The 17,462-nt window shown below is 47.0% G+C and overlaps 1 protein-coding gene across 2 annotated transcripts in view; it reads right to left on the reverse strand.

The window, feature by feature from the left end:
* Nucleotides 1–1,653: 1,653 nt before the first annotated feature.
* Nucleotides 1,654–17,462, reverse strand: part of PRKCB (protein kinase C beta) — a 335,898-nt gene continuing 320,089 nt past the window's right edge. The window contains exon 17 of one of the 2 annotated variants that reach the window (XM_041749588.1): nucleotides 1,654–2,307. In XM_041749588.1, coding sequence (XP_041605522.1) covers nucleotides 2,155–2,307 — 153 coding nt within the window. In that variant the 3' untranslated portion in view covers nucleotides 1,654–2,154. Of the gene's footprint in view, nucleotides 2,308–7,059; nucleotides 8,421–17,462 lie in introns of those variants that run through there. The other variant, XM_041749587.1, reaches the window with a different exon arrangement.

The following is a 17,462-nucleotide window of genomic DNA, read 5'->3' on the forward strand; positions in this document are numbered from 1 at the left end:
ATATCCAGCAGAGGCAGAAAATATGAGGGGCCGGTACGAGACGGGGAAAAATCAGAAGTGGCAATAGCAAGCTCTTTTATATTGTCATCTTAAATGGAACATGTCATCAAAGGTCTATAGAAAGCCGCTTATTTTTGTTTTCTAAATGTGATGCACAGAACACACAGTTTCTTCCTTCACTTTAAGTTGGCTTTCCCCAATTTTAACTGGCAGAGTTTCTAAAATTCTGCAAAGAATGCCCTAGGATCAATGGATTCACTGCATCTGCCCGCTGTTCCATTTAGTGGGCATTTTCCAAAGAGGCAGGAGATGAATAAACTCTGTGGAGTCACAACATACTTGGTGTGACAGGTTTGCTCTTTTGTGCTACCCACTGGCATTAGCAGCTACAAAGGCATGTGCCATAGATTAGATTAGTACATCTTTCAAAAAGAAAATAGAAGCATGATTTCATTCAGAGAAGTTATCAGGCTGACACCCAGTGATTCATTAATGTGCCACTCTGATCTCAGAGAGTGGGGCTCCTTATCATGCCAAGTTTTATTTTATTTTCCTCCTCTTCTGGCCTCCCTGAGCAAGTATGGTGGTGGAGAAAAGGGCATAAGCTTCTTTCTTTCTTTTTTTTTTTTTGCAGATGTCAAATTAGGAGAAAATAGTAAAAAGTAAGTGGATTTACAAATAGTGACATCCTCATAGACCACAGAAAAGTGTTCTCTCAGGGCATCTGTGTGGCACAGTTGGTTAAGTGTCTGACTCTTGGTTTCAGTTCAGGTTGTGATCTTGGGGCTGTGTGCTCGAGCCCCACTTCAGGCTCCATGCTCAGTATGGCATCTGCTCGAGTTTCTCTCTCCTTTCCCTCTGTGCCTTCTTAAATAAATAAAAATTTTTTCAAAAGAAAATAAAGTTTTCTCTTTGTACTGACAGCAACTTCCTTGCTGACTTTTGCTGTAGGTGGAAATGAAATCTTTTTTTTTTTTTTTAAAGATTTTATTTCTTCACGAGAGACACACAGAGAGGCAGAGACATAGGCAGAGGGAGAAGCAAGCTCCCCGTGGGGAGCCCGATGTAGGACTCGATCCCAGGACCCCGGGATCACGACTTGAGCCCAGGCAGACGCCCAACCACAGAGCCATCTAGGTGCCCTGGAAATGAAATCTTTGTTATGAGCTTTGCGCGTAAGGATTTAATACACACAAACCACACTGAACGGATCACTGAGCAGAAACCCTGATTCTGGGCAGAGGAAAATATTGAGGTCATTAAGTCTGTGATTTGCAAATGGCAGAGGTTTCAGCCTCAAATCTACAGCAACCAGGGAAGTGGCTAGAGAGCGTAAGATGACAGGGCATCGTGGAGACTGATGCAGGGAGGGCCCACATTGCTTTTAAAGGAGACAGCCATTTCTCAGTTTGGTTGAATTATTTCCACAAGGGAACCAGGCTCAGGGCTGCTAGCCTTCTTCCAATTATTTTTTCAAGTGAATCTGAAGGCCCCGGAATTTATATGAAATATCCCATTTTTTAATGTTGACAATGAAATAAAATTATGTGCACGTGAAACAAAGCTCATCCGCTGGCCACATCAGCCTATGGCTCGCCGGTTTATAACCCCTGTCCCAGGGCCTATTTAAAAGCAGACATGTTAACAAGAGAGTTTGCATATATTAACTCAGTTTAATCATATCAATTCTTAAACAAAAAATTTCCTCCAAGAGACAATAGTTCACAGTAACTGCAAAGCTTACTCACAATTTTTAAAAATACCAGTCATGCTTAGCATTCAGAGAAGATATGATAGAATAACTGTAAAAACATTTACCAGGAACATCAGCTTCTGACTTTAAAAATTACAAATACTGAAGCATTTTGGTATCAGACACAGTAGTTTTGACATCGTCTGTTCTTTTGATGAGTTTCTGGAAGTTTGGAAAATTGTACCTCTATAATTGGATAAAGCGCTTACTCTAAAACTAAACATCTTCAAATGTAGAAAACAAACTAGCAAGCTACACATACAAAGAAAAGCCCTCTAGGACAAGCCCTCCACATATTGAATGCCAGCATATGCACCATGGATCCTGGAAGACTAGAATTGATACATACACGTGGCCTGAAGTCTTAACACTCCAGGCTCGACAATGGAGTCTGCATTCACCTACACATTAATGACAAACTCTGGGTTAGTATAGGAGAAGCCAGCAAATTCATTTTGGTCCAAGTTCATGATGAAGAGTTTATCAGTAGGCGTGAGTTCCACAGGCTGTCTGGTGAACTCCTTGTCGAAGTTGGAGGTGTCTCGCTTGTCTCTCTGCCAAATGGAAAGCAAACACATTAACACAGCATATGAAGGAAACACGACCCACACCTGCCAGTTAGTGGGAAGCCGATGACATCTCATGGGCAGAGTCAGAAAGAGCCCTGTGCTGAGTTATTTAGCAGGTGCGTTGCGCATACTATCCCCTGCCTTTCACTTCACATTGTATGTTGGCTTCAGGAGAGAAAACTGGGTGGAGATGGCCTAAGGAAGGAAAGGAAACGTTGAGTTGCTTTAAGGATTGTCATAAAGTAGAGAATGTGTGTAATGTGTGTGTGTTCTGTTTTCTTTGGCTTTGAGATGAATTGAACTGGAAACTACTTCCTACCATGTAACATGTCATAGAATTTGTCATGGGAGAGAGCGTCCCGGAGAAAATCATCCAACAGTGACCCCTGTGGCGAGGAGGCCTTTTTTTTTTCTTTTCTTAAAAAAGGAGAACGGTGGCGCAAACCTCTCAGTTGCCAAGAAGGTGGAGTGATTGGCATGTCGGGACATCAGATTGCTGCCTGATGATGAGAGGAGCTGACCACTGTCCACCCCATGTCCCCTGGTGCAAGCCAGGCTTTGAAGGGATGCTCAGAAATCCACCCTCAGACTAGAATTTGGGTCTTTGTCAGCCACAGGCTCTCTCCAAGGACGGTTACAGCATCACATGTATCTAGTCAACAAGCTAGAAGAAACAAAACCCAAAGCTTAAAGTAAGGTCAGTCAGGGCAGCCTTAAAACAAACAAAAATTCTCTTCTCCTGGTTAGCCCGACATTTCTCTTTTCTTTTCTTTCTTTTTTTTTTTTTTTTTGGTGTGGGGATGGGGGGCATTAATCCCAGGTTACTAATTACAATTTGGGTCAGTCTTTTCCAGGGAATGTCCAAGTGTGGACTAGTAAAAACACCTCACGTTTGCATGATGTTCTCACCTGCTCAGGGTCCTGCAGACTCTCGTTCCTTCCCATCCTCACCACCCACCTGAGGGCAGGAGGAGCTGGAGAGTCCTCCCCTACCCCCGCGGAGAAAACAGGTACAGGAAGATACAGTGACTTGCCCAAGGTTGCAGAGTGGGGGAGTGATCTTTACCTGACCACGCTGTTCTTAATTAGGGCTCATCTCAGTCCCTCTGACTTGGGGTGGGGGTGGGGGACCTCTATTGCAGGGGAGCTGAGGAGCATGCCTGGGTTTGCCTCGCTGAAGCCAGTGCTGGCTCAGATGGTAAAGAGGGGAGGCTCAGTGAGAACTGACTGATTCGTTGGAGTCCAGTCAGTTGCCATCCACGCTTTGTTCAGCTCCTAATGGGCACTGACTGGTAGGGCTTCTCACTGCTGGGCTCGTTCCCCTTTGCCAAATGCCTCCCACGAGAATGCCTTCTTTCAGGCTGCTCCCTGAGATAGGTAGAATGTCCCTATGGAGTTGCCACTTAATTGTGTTGTATGTGTTGGGGTGTGGGAGTGAGGAGTGGGGGGTGATAAGGAACACACTTCAGTAAGCGTCGCCAGACTGCAGTGGGCTCAAGATGCGGATGGAGCTGTTTTCTAGATGCTGGGCCATCTCCTGCTGTGCCCCGTTCATTCTACCGCATTTTGTCCTGCCCGCTGTCAGCTTGTCCTGTCCTGTCCCAGGCACAGACTGTGTTCAGAGAGAAGCTCGAGCATCACCCCTTCCTTTAGTATCACCCGCACTCTGGACCCTACAAGTCATACTTTAGCATCCTTTTAATTGTCTTCATGGCACCTACTTACTATCAGACACTGTCTTATTTACTGCCTCTCTCCAGGCGGGGAGGGTCCGTGCCTGTTTCCTCACTACTGTATTTCTACTGCCAGAAATAATGCTTGGCACCCTGCAGGTTGTCCGTAACTATTTGTTGAGTGAATGAATCAATGAAGGAAGACTTGACTAAAGATGAGCCTCTCGTCCTCGAGCCAGAGACCCCACTCTGTAGTGAAGCAATGATATTGTTCCTGTTGATTCTATGGGTCGTTCACATTGGCCTCTGTCCATTCTAAGGCCCAGCAGAGACTGGATTGTTAGGCGCCTTCAAGGTCTGAGAGCTGTGGGGCTCTGTGCGCCACCCCCCCCCCAGTAGATTTGGGGCTAGAAGACAGGCAGTTGCCACCTTTCAGATCTCCCCCGGGGAACATTGACCCCATCTGGCCTTCCCTGCCTCTGGGCATCCCTGGAGGTTCCCTTAACCACCACCCCCAGTTGTCAAAGCTCTTCCGCATCTGCTGTGCTGGTGAGGTCTCGTGTTTCAAACAGCCACACGGTTCAAATAGAACCTGCCATAACGGATTTCATCCTGTGGGCTGATCCTCCTAGGAAGTACCCCAGAATTTTACCTTTAGAAGGCGGGAGAAGATAGGCCTCTCTGTTGAGACCATTCTTTTTTGGGTTGATAGCATCTGAAGCCACATGAGCAGAATATCACTCAGCCAAGGAGGGTTATTAATTCCACTGGCCTCCTATTGATTCCCCAAGGTCATTATGACTGCGGTCCTACCCTTTCTTAGAAGAGGAGCAGGTTCATGAGTAGTGTAAGAAATGCCAAGAGGGATTCTTGGATCCTGGTAGACAATTAGCCATGGCTAACATGCACTGTGTTTAGGTTTCTTCAGATTTTCTTATTCAATTTTCTTTTTTAGAATTCTTCCCTAATTTAAGTTCTTTTGGAAAATCTCAGCCTGTCTCATCTAGAAGAACCAGGCGGTGTCAAGCTGAGGGCAGTGTACTGGCAGGATGGCTTCTCCCCGAGGGCTGGAAAGGATAATGCCTGCAGGAATCTGGGTAGAAAACTCTAAGACATGAGATTCAGGGCCTGGAAATGAGCTGTAAAACCAATCTCCGCCCCCACCCCCACCCCCACTCCACCATGAGTATCTGTCTCTGCTCAAATCTTGGTGATTCTATGGTCTTTTTGAGCATGGAGACTGTGCCTTTGGCTTTCCAGAAGGAAACCCACCCCAGCTACCATCTAGCCCCTGTCCTTCCCCACCCACTGTATTTTAGGATTGTTCAGAAATCTGGGTGAGGGCACTGCTGCATTTCCTCTTTCAGCCTCAAACTGTGGTCTGCAGAGAGAAAGGAACCCTGAAGCCCTGTGATGACTTCTGCTTTCTTGTAAGAAGCCTCCTCTGACTAACTCAGAAACTGGTTATCTCTAGATCACATTATGCTTTTAAATACTTGTTTAATGGCTGCCCTCCTGGATAGCATCTCCCCCACTGTGCTCCTGCCACCCAGCAGAGAGCCTGGCACATAGCTGGTTCTCAATGAATGCTTCCTGGATGAATGCATGGGGAGTGGAATATGTGAATGACTGCACAGGAAGTGGAAAAATCTTTCTTTCTGGATAAACTTGCAAAGTGTTGCAAAGGTTACATATTCTCTAAGCTCTGTTTCTTGGTCTCCTTTGGTCTTAGAATGGTGATAGAAAAGGAAATTGCAGGAACTCTGACCAACGATCCCTCACTTCCACAGAAGCCTTCACTGGGCAACCCTCAGCAAGGTGTGTTAGGAGAACAGAGACTTTGGCTTGAGTACTTCTTTCTGCAAACAATTCAACTTTTGGAAAAATAATGACAGAAATTTGGAAAATGTGCAGTGTATATACAATATATTTTATCTATCTATCTATCTATCTATCTATCTATCTATCTATCTATGTCTAGCTATCTACCTACCTATCTTACATTGTTCTCTAACCTTGTCTCAAATAATCTGTCAATGGCCCAATGCTTCTATATGGTTTTTATCATCCTGAGAGCATGTACAAGGAAAGACCGGGTAACCCAAAAGCCAGACGAAGGATCTCAAATAACTTGCCTGTTGGTGGGCATGGCTCAGAGATGTCAGCTATAGAGCAGAAACAGGCCTGAACTTAGAGAACCTGGGTTTGTATCCCAGCTGGCTGACCTTGGGCAAGTCACTTCCTCTCTCCAGATGCCAATTTTCCAACAATAAAATGAGGGAGGAGGGTTCTGTCCTGATTTAACTCCTTCTCTAACTTTCTGAGCTGGTCAGCTGGGACTTGGGGTTTGCCCCACATGGGGCTTATATGGCTACCACCATGGCAGCAGCAGGACAGTCCTACAGCCTGCAGCAAGGAGAAGCGGAGGGCAGACAAGAGTGAGCCAGGACCCCCTGCCTATGTGCAAATCCAAATCTCGGGTTTCTTAAAGATGAGAAATGTTCCTTCAAGGACATTTGTCAAGTCTGTAAAGTTCTCCTGATGGTGTCTTAGAAACCCTGGTGCTTCTGGAGATCACTCAACTTCTGATAATAATTCTCTATAGAGCTGCCTGGGAATAGAATGAGACAGTAGGCAAGGATGGGGAACCACCTGCCATCCTCATCAGCTCAGGCAGAAACGGGATTTCTTCCACCCAAGGGGTTTCCTTGGCTTCTGGGGGCTCACAGACCTGCTCGCAAGAAAGAATATTTATTCCAAGCTGGGAGGAGTGGTGATTTTGATAAGAAAATCAAGAGCCACAGCTATGCTGCTAGCTGGCCCTAAACTTGACTCTGGCCTTGACCTCCGATATCATTGGAAGCCCCGGCCAGCTCATCCCATCCCATTACAGGCTGCCAGGAGTCCCTGAACAGTCCCCAGCCTCTTGGACTGGTAGAGCCGGGGGTCTGAGGTTAAGCTCTGGGTTTAGTTCCTTTCTGTCCTGAAGCCTCAGGAGCCCCGCTTGGCAGTTTGGGTCCATATTTTTCAAAGAGAGCCATTTTTCTCGCAATAGCATTTCTTCTTTCTTTCTTTCTTTCTTTTTTTTTTTTTTTTTATTGTATCACGATGCTAGAAAAAAAATGGCACATAACAAATATCCAGATACAAATGGACATTTCCACAAACATCTTGCAAAACAACATCAAAGTGAAGAATACAACCGTCTATGTTTCAAGAAATGGTGTCTTTCTCAGAATGCTTAATTAACTTTCCCAAGCCAGCAACAAACCTAGGCAAATCCCATCTGCACGGGCATGGGTCTGCTAGGCTCCAGAGCCGCCTTCTTGACAAATCAAAGCAGGTGACCGTGGTTAATAACATTTGGACACATATTTCAAAGCATGTGTAACAAAGTGAGTTTTTTTTTCTTTTTGCATCTGAACAACAACAGAAATTAAACCCCAAAGCAAATAAACTTGAAATGTAATGTAAAACCATGGTCCCCTGGGACCTTGCTAGAGTGACCATGTCTTTTCAGGGAGTGATGCCAAATGCCCTTTGCAAGGAGTTGGAGGATGAAGGCGATCAGGGACACAGGGTATCAGAAATGACAGCATGGAGGTGGCGCCCCAGCTGGTTTGGCTTTTGACTGACCTCTGGAAGTACTTTTAGATTGAGACTGTTAAAAACACACTCCTGGCATTTTAAAAGGGCTGAGATAATCTCCTTAACTTTGAGTCTAAAAAACAACAGAATACAATGTTATTTTTAGCCTGTGCTTTGCACAGCTCATGGGGCCTCCAAACAGGCCTAATAGAGGAATCCCCTCTATGTCAAAGCAACCATGCACTTGGAATGAAGCCACGCTCCCCGTCCAGAAGGGAGAGAATACTGCGAGCATCCAGTGATCCATTCTTTTGGTAGAACAATCTAGACCGGATGCTTGGCGTTGGAAAAGCGTGTGAAATGGAACAGAGGGAGAGAAAGCAGGCATTTTCTGTCCCGACTGGGTCCGCGGAGCTGACGTGCTTGGAAAAATCAATGGTAAGAGGACTTTGCTAATGTGTTGATTACGCAGCAGCCTTTTCGATGTGCCACCTGCATCATTCCATCTCATAGAGATGCTCCAAACTACCCAAGGACATTTGGTTTCTGAAACATGGTCACTCTAGTCTCATCAGCAAATAAAACATGGATGCGACGTGGCAATGAAAGAAAAGATGTCACCACAACGGCCGTTGAGCTTGAATGACAGAAATGAAGGACGGAGGTCTACACATCTACTTAGCTCTTGACTTCAGGTTTTAAAAATTCAGAGTTAACAAAGGAAAATCCTTCGAATTCTGACTGGTCAATATTCCTGATGACTTCCTGGTCGGGAGGTGTTAGGACTGGTGGATGACGAGTGAAAAACCGGTCGAAGTTTTCAGCATTTCGCCCACACTATGAGAGGGGGAGAAAAGAACTTGTGGTAGGTGGAAAAAAAAAAAAGAAAGAAAACAAAACAAAAAAACAAACAAAACAGAACCAAACAAAACGAGGCGTGGCTTGCTCCACTGCCTCAGAGAGGTTGTTTCAATGATCAGTAATGAGAGCAACATAAAATGCAAAATTTTCATGACCTTTGGTACATGACCTTGGACTCCCGACCTGCAGTTTCTAGGGCTCATGAGCTGCCCCTGGAGTCCTCTGGGCAGTCAGGAGCTGCATGGCAAAGGCATGAGATGGTGGGGCTGGTGGCATGTGGCATGTCTCTCCAACCCCGACCCCCAATCCCAAGGAGTCAGCCAAGCCCACCTGTTGAAAGAGATGGGATTAAGGTACCAGCGATGTTTCATGGGGCGCCAGATACAAAGTGATGAGCCAGTTAATACATCACCTGGGAGATCCCAATATTTAGCAGTGGATCCCTCAAGCGCTGTCCTCTGGCTGCCAGTCAGGAACATCAGACGTTTCCAGCTCCAGAGATCCAAGAGTTTACAAACTCTAGTCAGTGGAGATAGATCCCAAGACTTGGCTCTGGTGCCTGCAATGGCTGGCTGACCATGAGGCCCTGGTTAGCTGGGTAAGTCCTTGACCTCTAATCACAAGGTACCCGCAGACAAACCCAGCCATTCTCTCTCCAAATGGGAACGGAGGGTGTGGGTTGAAACACAAGCCAGTGCTTGGTGGGGCAGTTGGAGTCTAGAGAGGAAACCGTCATCATTTTTCACCCATCCTGGGGTCCATATTTATGAAAAGGTCTTGGTCCGAGGCAGAGTTGAAACGAATGTGTATTCGCACACGTGCACATGTATGCAGGTGTACACACACGCACACACTAGTTCTTACCCAATAAGAAGAGACACTCAGTCACTAAATATGACATTCTTTGTTCTTCACCAGGAAACATTTGTACCAGCGCTAAATATTTGAAACACTGTGTCTACAACAGGTAACCACAAGCTAATAATAGAGCAGTAAGTAGTACTAGTAGTTATGACAGCTAATGTTCATTATGCATTTGCTATAAGTCAGGCACCCTAGAATGCTCTACCTACATGATCTTCTTTAACCCTCCCCGTGACCCAATGAAGGGGCATTATTCCCACTGGATCAATGAAGACACCAAGGCCAGGGAGATGATGTCAATTGTTTAAGGTCACACAGCCACTACATGAGCTGCAACATGAGCCAGGTCCCTCTGACATCAGAGTCCACACTCCTGGCTCCATTCTATATGGATGGTTCCCAGGCTAAGGAGTACAGGACCAAGTGAGGTGGGGCTGGGAGGGGAGGGAGGAGGAGTCAAGGATGGGGATGAAGAGGTCTCTGGTTTGAAGGACAGTGAGAATGTGGTTGCATCAACCCCTGAGACAGAGAAAGTGGGAAAATTCAGTAAGATGGCTATTTCTGTTTGGACGCAATGACTTTGAGGGACCAGAGAGTTTCCAGGAGATGACCTGAGGGCATCAGAAGAACAGATTCTGGAGCTCAGGAGAGAGGTCTTGAAAAAAAAAATTAAGGACAGAACATGGGAAGTGGAAGAAAGATAATAATAATAATAGTAATAAAAACTGCAGAGCAGTTTCCAGGCAATTGGCTCAGAGTTTCACATACCTTTTGGCTTCACATAACCACCCCAGGAGATGGGGATCTGATTTCCATCTGCCAGTGAGAAAACTGCCCCTAAAACTGAGAGGGCAGGAAGAGGAAACCCAGGAGGGGACACGGCCAGACAGGCTGGGGACTGAGGGAATCCCCAGGGAGAGGGGCGCTTTTAGAGCTGAAATATCCTGAGGGGTCAAGCAGGGGATTTGTGGAAAATGGGCCACCACACTTGGCAGCTGGGGGGAGGCAGATGAGAAGATGAAGAGCTGCCACCGAGCTTGAGTCATGCGCAGAGGGAAGTTAAGTTGAGAAAGTCAAGGAGCACACACTCCCCCTTTTGCTCCTTCAAGGCCCAGGGTCTAGGGAAGCACAGGTATGGGAGGGTGTGTGTGTGTGTGCATGAGACTCAGTGCCCAGAGGCCTCAGGACATCATGCGTGTGACTGGCCCAGTGCCTGGAACCAAGTGAAGTGTCAAGGCATCCTAGCTGTAAGCATGATTTGATTCTTGTTTTCCCTGCAGACTGTGTATGCTCCCAAAGACGGGGTGTTTTCATGATGTTTAAGTTTAAATTTAAAAAAAAAATTTTGTTTTTTTAATTTTTATTTTAAGATTTTTATTTATTTATTCATGAGAGATATGCACACACATATCCACAGAGGCAGAGATACAGGCAGAGGGAGAAGCAGGCTCCATTCAGGAAGCCCGATGCAGGACTTGATCCTGGAACTCCAGGATCATACCCTGAGCCAAAGGCAGATGCTCATCGCTGTGCTACCCAGGCATCCCAAGTTTTTTAAATATTGAAGAAACAACTTTACATTTTTTAAAGACTCGCGTCTGACGTGGAGAAACATATTTGCTATCCCAAGCTAAATTCTTTTCAGCCATGTTGGTATCTTTGCTTCAGATCTCAGAAAATGAGAAGAGGCCCCCCTCCCCCTGCACCTGCCCACCATATACTCAAGACTTGGCAGTCTGCTCTGCTGGCTGGTGGAAGACAATTTTTGCTCACGGAACGATGGACCCTCAATACAGTGTGGTCAGAATTACTGTCCAGGTTCTTTCATTGTTTATCCGTCTTTTTTTTTTTTTTTTTCATTGAAGAAAGATTTAGTGAGGACACCTGGGTGACTCAGTGGTTTAGTGCCTGCCTTCAGCCCAAGGTATGATCCTGGAGTCCTGGGATTGAGTCCCACATCAGGCTCCCTGCATGGAGCCTGCTTCTCCCTCTGCCTGTGTCTCTGCCTCTCTCTGTGTCTTTTATGAATAAATAAATAAAATCTTAAAAAAGAAAAAAGATTTAGGAAGTATCTACTATGTACCAGGTCCTATTATAAGAGTAAATTATACAAAAATCTATGCCTCATGGAATTTGTATTCTACTGGGGAAGAAAGGCAACAGACACAGAAACAGAAGTGGGACTGCAAATGTACATGGTTGTGTCTTAATGCCAGACGGAGAAGGCAAATGGTATTAAGAAAAATAAAGTGAGGCCAGCGATACAGGGTGAAGAGAATGCCATTTTCGATAAAGTGGCATTTGATAAAGTGGGTCCTTCTCTTAGGAGATGAGCTTTGAGCAAGCCCTCCATGAAGGGAGGGAGGGAGCCATCTGAGTGTCTGGAGGAAAAGCATTCTAGGCAGAGGGAAGTGCATTTGCAAAGGCCCAGAGACAGGCATGCTCGCTGGGCAGAGTCATTCGACACCCAAGGGAGGCCAGGGTGGCCAGAGCGGTGACCAAGAGGCAGAGGGGTGACACAGGTGAGAAAGCGGGCCAGGGGCCGGATGGAGGGCCTTGCTGGCCGAGGGAGGGCAGAGGATTTCCATCTCTGCCTGGTGAGAAGGCCTGGAGGGTTCTGAGCACCCGGCGCACTCTTGACTCATGTTTCCGTATGGTCATTGGCGCTGCGTACAAAACTGATGGAAGGACAGAGGCAGGGGGGTCAGCCAGGAGGTGAGAGAGGATGGCGCCACGGAGGCAGGTGCCCTTGGGGGAGATAGAAAAGTGCATCTGGAGTGGGGGGAGTGGCAGGATTTGCTGATGGGTCAGAAGTGGGTATTCCAGGAAGAGAGGACCTGCCGGTGACCCCACAACCTTGCTCCTGAGCTCGGGGCGAGTGGGGCACTTGGGCTAGAGCGCCTTCAGGAGGCAATTGGGCACTTGCTGTCCTGTTTGATAAGCCTGAGTGTCCAGTGGGGGTGCGAGGGTGTGGGGACTGAAGAGCGGCGGCAGCTAGGCGGATGGCGGAGGCCCCGGGGAACACAGGAGCTGGCTGTGGTCATCTGGAGCGGAGAGCAGGTGGACGGGGCCGTGGGGCTGGGGGTGAGCACCGGATAAGGTTCACCTGCACCTGTTCCTCTTTGGCTTGGGTGCTGGGACCCAAACCAGCCCATGTGGGAAGCGTGTGAACCGAGACATGGAATCTTCAGGGGCCATTTGTCTTTAAAAACCATCCATTTGCCGTGCACACCAGAAGGCTGCAGCTCTGCTGGGGCTTCCCCAGAGGCTGTGAGAGGAGACGGAAACAGCTTCTGGCAGCTTTGAGCCCTCCCCCCCAGACCCCCCCACTGCCTCGGAGAACAATGAAATCTTTAAGTGAGATAGCAGGGAGGAGCTGCCAACGCAGGGGTTAACCAAGGGGGCACAATACAGCAGGAGCGTGATTTTCCTGCTAATAAGCAGCTTACGGGGCTGGCCCACAGCCTCCCTAAGTGTTTCCGTGTTTTTCAAATGGAGCTGTCACTGCCCATTAGCTTCAGGAGCGCTCCCTAAATGGAGACGTCAGCCCCTGGGAGGCGCAGGCGGGATGAGCCGGCGCCTGCCGTGTCCTTGGAGAGCGGCCGGCAGCGGGATCGAGGGACACACACAGTGAGGGCCACACCTGCTTCTCTGGCCCTCCCGGTGGGTACTTCAGCCTCACTTAGCGGCCCCAAGAAAACCCAGCCCGCTGTCATCAGGGCACACCACCGGCGCTGCTCCGGCTCGGCTCGGCTCGGTTATTTCAATCACGTGGCACCTCTTTCTGGGGTGGGAGAGGGGAGTAAGGATTTCAACTTGTTCAACTGCGCCTTTGAATCTGAGAACCTAGACAGTTTGAAAAGCTTATCTGTGAGTTGTTACATGTGAGCCCTTTCTTTCCCCCCTTCTTCTCTTCTTTCTAATTTCTGTTTCATTGTGTTAATAACAGCTCCGAGTCTAGCTGTCGAATGTGGAGCTGGCTGAGTCATAGCAGCCACGGGGATCTTTCAGACGCCAACCTGGATATGTCACTTCTCTGCAATGCTCCCCGTTGCCCAGGGCCTACACTCTAGGATGACTTACGGGGCCCTTTTGGACTTGGCCCCGGTCACCTGGTCACACTAGCCCCTCACTGCCTACCCTCCACAAACCCCCAACACACCCTTGGGTCCAGGCTTTCCAGGATGCTCATGCACTTTGTCACCTCCCAGCCTTGGCAATGAGCTGCCTCCTCTGCCGGGAACACCTGCCTCCCTGCTGTCCCCCCTACGAGGGCATTTCCTACGCATCCTTTTTGTCTCCAGACAGATGTCACTTCCCCCCCGGAGGCTTTCTCTGGACCCCTCTTCTGTACTCCTGGATTTATCCCACCAAGATACAAGATGCTCCTCAAAAACACTGTTTGAGGGTGAGGGGGGGAGTTGCCATCCACTATTCACCGATAGGCAAAAAAGTTAAATAAATGACGATACATCTATTTGATGTATTTCCATGCAAAATACTTTTAAAAATTAAAAGATATAAAATATTAAGTGACATAGTCATATAATTACTAACTGTGTACAATATGTTCCCATTCTATAAATTGTACACGCAAATGTGTATGCTCCAGACACTGCATATTGTATATATGATCATAGAGATTGGACAAGTTACAGATTGTTTAATGTTCTCCTTTATCTTTTCTGCTTGCTTGTATTTTTGAAAATTTAAATAATACTCAGGTTTTTTTTAAATAAGAGAAAACCCCCACAAAATCCATTTAAAATGAGGGAGCTATTGCTAATTGGGTGCTAAAGTGCTTCTTCTGCCTGGTGGTGTACCAGGCACTGGAAATACGATAACACACAAGAGGGTCCCTGTCTTAGTCTCATGGAGCTTGTTGGTTTTGCAGAGGAGACAGACAGACAGACACACACACACACACACACACACACACACACACAGGCACTGCATGGTGCCATGTGACAACTGGGGCCATAGAGCACAGAAATGAGGAACCTAAGAAGAGCCAGGAAGACTTTCTGGAGGAGGTGACATCTAAGCTGAATGTGACCAGAAAGAAAGACATCGCTTCTTTGGAGGAGGGACAGAGCAAGATGCTGGAGAACAGGACAAGAGCGCACTCCTGCTTAACCAGGCATGATGGGGAGGCGAAGGGGCACAGGGGAGCTTCCTGCCTGGCCTCCATCAAGATAGCAGGGCATCTTCAGGAACCCAAACTTGAAGGTTGCAGTGAAAACATACCCAAGCCACGAAGCCTGGGTAAAAAGATAAAAAGAGTCTTTTTTTCTTGGGGCTCCTGGATGGCTCAGTTGGTGAAGAGTCTGCCTTCGGTTCAGGTCATGATCCCAGGATCCTAGGATCAAGCTCTGAGTCAGGCTCCCTGCTCAGGAGGGGGTCTGCTTCCCCCTCTCCTCTGCCCTGCCCCCCATTCATGCTCTTGGTCTCTCTCAAATAAATAAATAAATAAAATCTTTTTTTTTTTTTTTTAAGAATCTTTTTCTTCTTTTTTAAGTGTGCAAATTCAGTGACATTCCGGGTCCTTTTCATGCCTTGCAGACAGTTCTCCGCAGCAGGACAACACAGGAGGGACCCACCCAGTGAGAAGCAGGCAGCTAAGTGCAGAGCGGTGCACATGCTGGATCATTTTGAAAAGTCATCTGTGGACCAAGTTTTCTCTCCCGAGCAGAGTCAGACAAAGTGCAGTGTAGAAAGAAAAGAAAGATAAAAGCTCCCTTTACTGCGAATAGGTGAAGATTCCTTGCAATTGGGGTGTTTGATCTCTTGTGTCTGTTCAGTTAGAAGGAACTCAGCAAGGGAGAGGGCTTTCGTGCCGGGAAGCAAGTTTCATGTTTTGTTTTGTTTTGTTTTATCTAAAAATAAGATGCCATGTCTTGTTTTCCTCCAGATTTCGGTCTAAATGCCATCTTCTCAGGGAAGCTGTTTGGGATCACCTCCAAAGTAATCCTCCCCTCCTGTTATTCTACCTCGGAGCATCCTGCTCCCTTCTTGCACAGGAAGTAAAATATCCAAAGAGCCCGATCTAAATGACTTGTTTATTTCCTTGCTTCTCTGTCGGAGAACCAGCATCCCAGCTAGACTGTAAGCCCCGCAAGAGCTGAAGTCCCATCACAGCCTTCCTAGGACTCAGGACAGGGTCTGGCACACAGAAGGCAATCAACATTGTCAGATGGATGAATGACAGTGCATATTAAGTGCATATTATTAGTCAGATATTGTGTTAAGTGCTACACAAGGATTATCTCACTTAGTCCATGACGTCTCTGCTGTACAACAACAAATGGGTTTAGGGAATTTAAGTACCTGACTCTGATTTGATCCCGGATCTGACAATGATCTAGACTCTTCCATCAGCCTTGTACATTTCTTGCCAAAACAAACAAGTCGTTCGAAAGCACCCAGGAAAATAAACAACAAAAACCCTCTGTTATCTCACCACCTCAATACCTTCATTATGCAACATTTTAGTGTGCGTCCTGGATGGCTGGATGAATAGATGGATGGATGTTTGTTACTCTTTAAACAGGCTATAGAATCATTCCTTTGTTCTTTGTGCTTTTAAGAAACCCGAGACGAAATATACCCGTGTGAACAAAGTGCCATGTTTTTCTTATCTATTCTTCACCATTCATCCTAAACCCACGTAGCTGGCTTCAAATAAACTAGTCCTCAAATAGCAATCACTCCCTTTATTTGCCTATGTTTTTATAACTTTGATTCTCACAGGTTTGGGAGACAGCCAAGAAAAGGATTATCTCCCACCTAGCAGATAATTTGGAAAGTTAACAATTTGGTCAGGGTCATGGAGGGTAAAGGAGGGGAGCCGAGATTCAGAGTCAGGTTCTGTTCGATTCCGAAGACCACAGGCTTTCTAACTACATCTCACTGCCTTACAGATTACATCCAATTGTGTGGCATGGATTTAAACGCTGACCTGGGTACCAATCCCAACACCAACAATCCCCAGCTATACAACCTTTAAGCAGGTGAGCTAAATTCCCTACGTCAACTTTTTGTTATATCAATTGTATCTACCTTGTAGCGTGTAGTGAGGATGATTTGATAAAATGCACAGAATACATGTGACATGGTAGCTGCCATGGGGTGTGGACGGAACCAGCTCTGTTCACTGAGCTAGTCCGATGGCTATGGCCATGCTCTGGGTGCAGACAGGTCCTGCAGGCCCTGCCACACCTCAAGCCCTCCTGGGATATTGCCCTACAGGTACAGACCTCTAAAACACAAACTGAAATCTTTCCTGCCAAGGCTGGTGGGATACGGGAAGGAGCCTCAAGGTGACACCAGGCCCTAACTGGGGCTCCCAGTTAGAAGGGAGGGACAGATGTGTGTTTGGGGGCAAAAGGGACACATTTCCACCCCTCCCCAACCTCATTGCCTTGGAAAGACATTTCTTTGTTTTAAAAATGTATTTATTGGGATCCCTGGGTGGCGCAGCGGTTTGGCGCCTGCCTTTGGCCCAGGGCGCGATCCTGGAGACCCGGGATCGAATCCCACATCGGGCTCCCGGTGCATGGAGCCTGCTTCTCTCTCTGACTGTGTCTCTGCCTCTCTCTCTCTCTCTCTCTCTGTGTGACTATCATAAATAAAAAAAAATTAAAAAAAATTAAAATTAAAATGTATGTATGTATGTATTTATTTATTTAGAGAGAATGAGCAGGGAGGGGGGCAGAGGGAGAGAGAAACTCTAGCAGACTTCCCACTGAGCCCGGAGCCCCTAGCAGGGCTCCATCCCTCAACCCCAGGCAAAATCAAGAGTCCAAGGCTCAACAGACTTGACTGAGCCACCCAGGTGCCCCTTGTAGGTGCCCCTTGTAAAGACATTTTAATGCAGATTCACATACCACCTTTGAGTTGTTGTTTTTCATACCCTAGGGTGGCAGGGGGAGGCTTTTGTGGTTGTTTTTAAGAAACTGCACTTGTAAATAAACAAGAAATGAATTATTCTTTCCCCTTCTGGGTCACGCACATGTCTGGACATGATGGCATCAGAGTTTTCATGGAGTTGGTATTTCAGGACAATCGGTGAGTGCGGTGCCATATAAATGAGAAAGGAGAGCGGCGTCAAAAGACTGGAAGGGAGACTCTGAATTTATCCTGCGGATATATGAA

Source organism: Vulpes lagopus, chromosome 3 (assembly GCF_018345385.1).
Source record: "Vulpes lagopus strain Blue_001 chromosome 3, ASM1834538v1, whole genome shotgun sequence".
NCBI lineage: Eukaryota > Metazoa > Chordata > Mammalia > Carnivora > Canidae > Vulpes > Vulpes lagopus.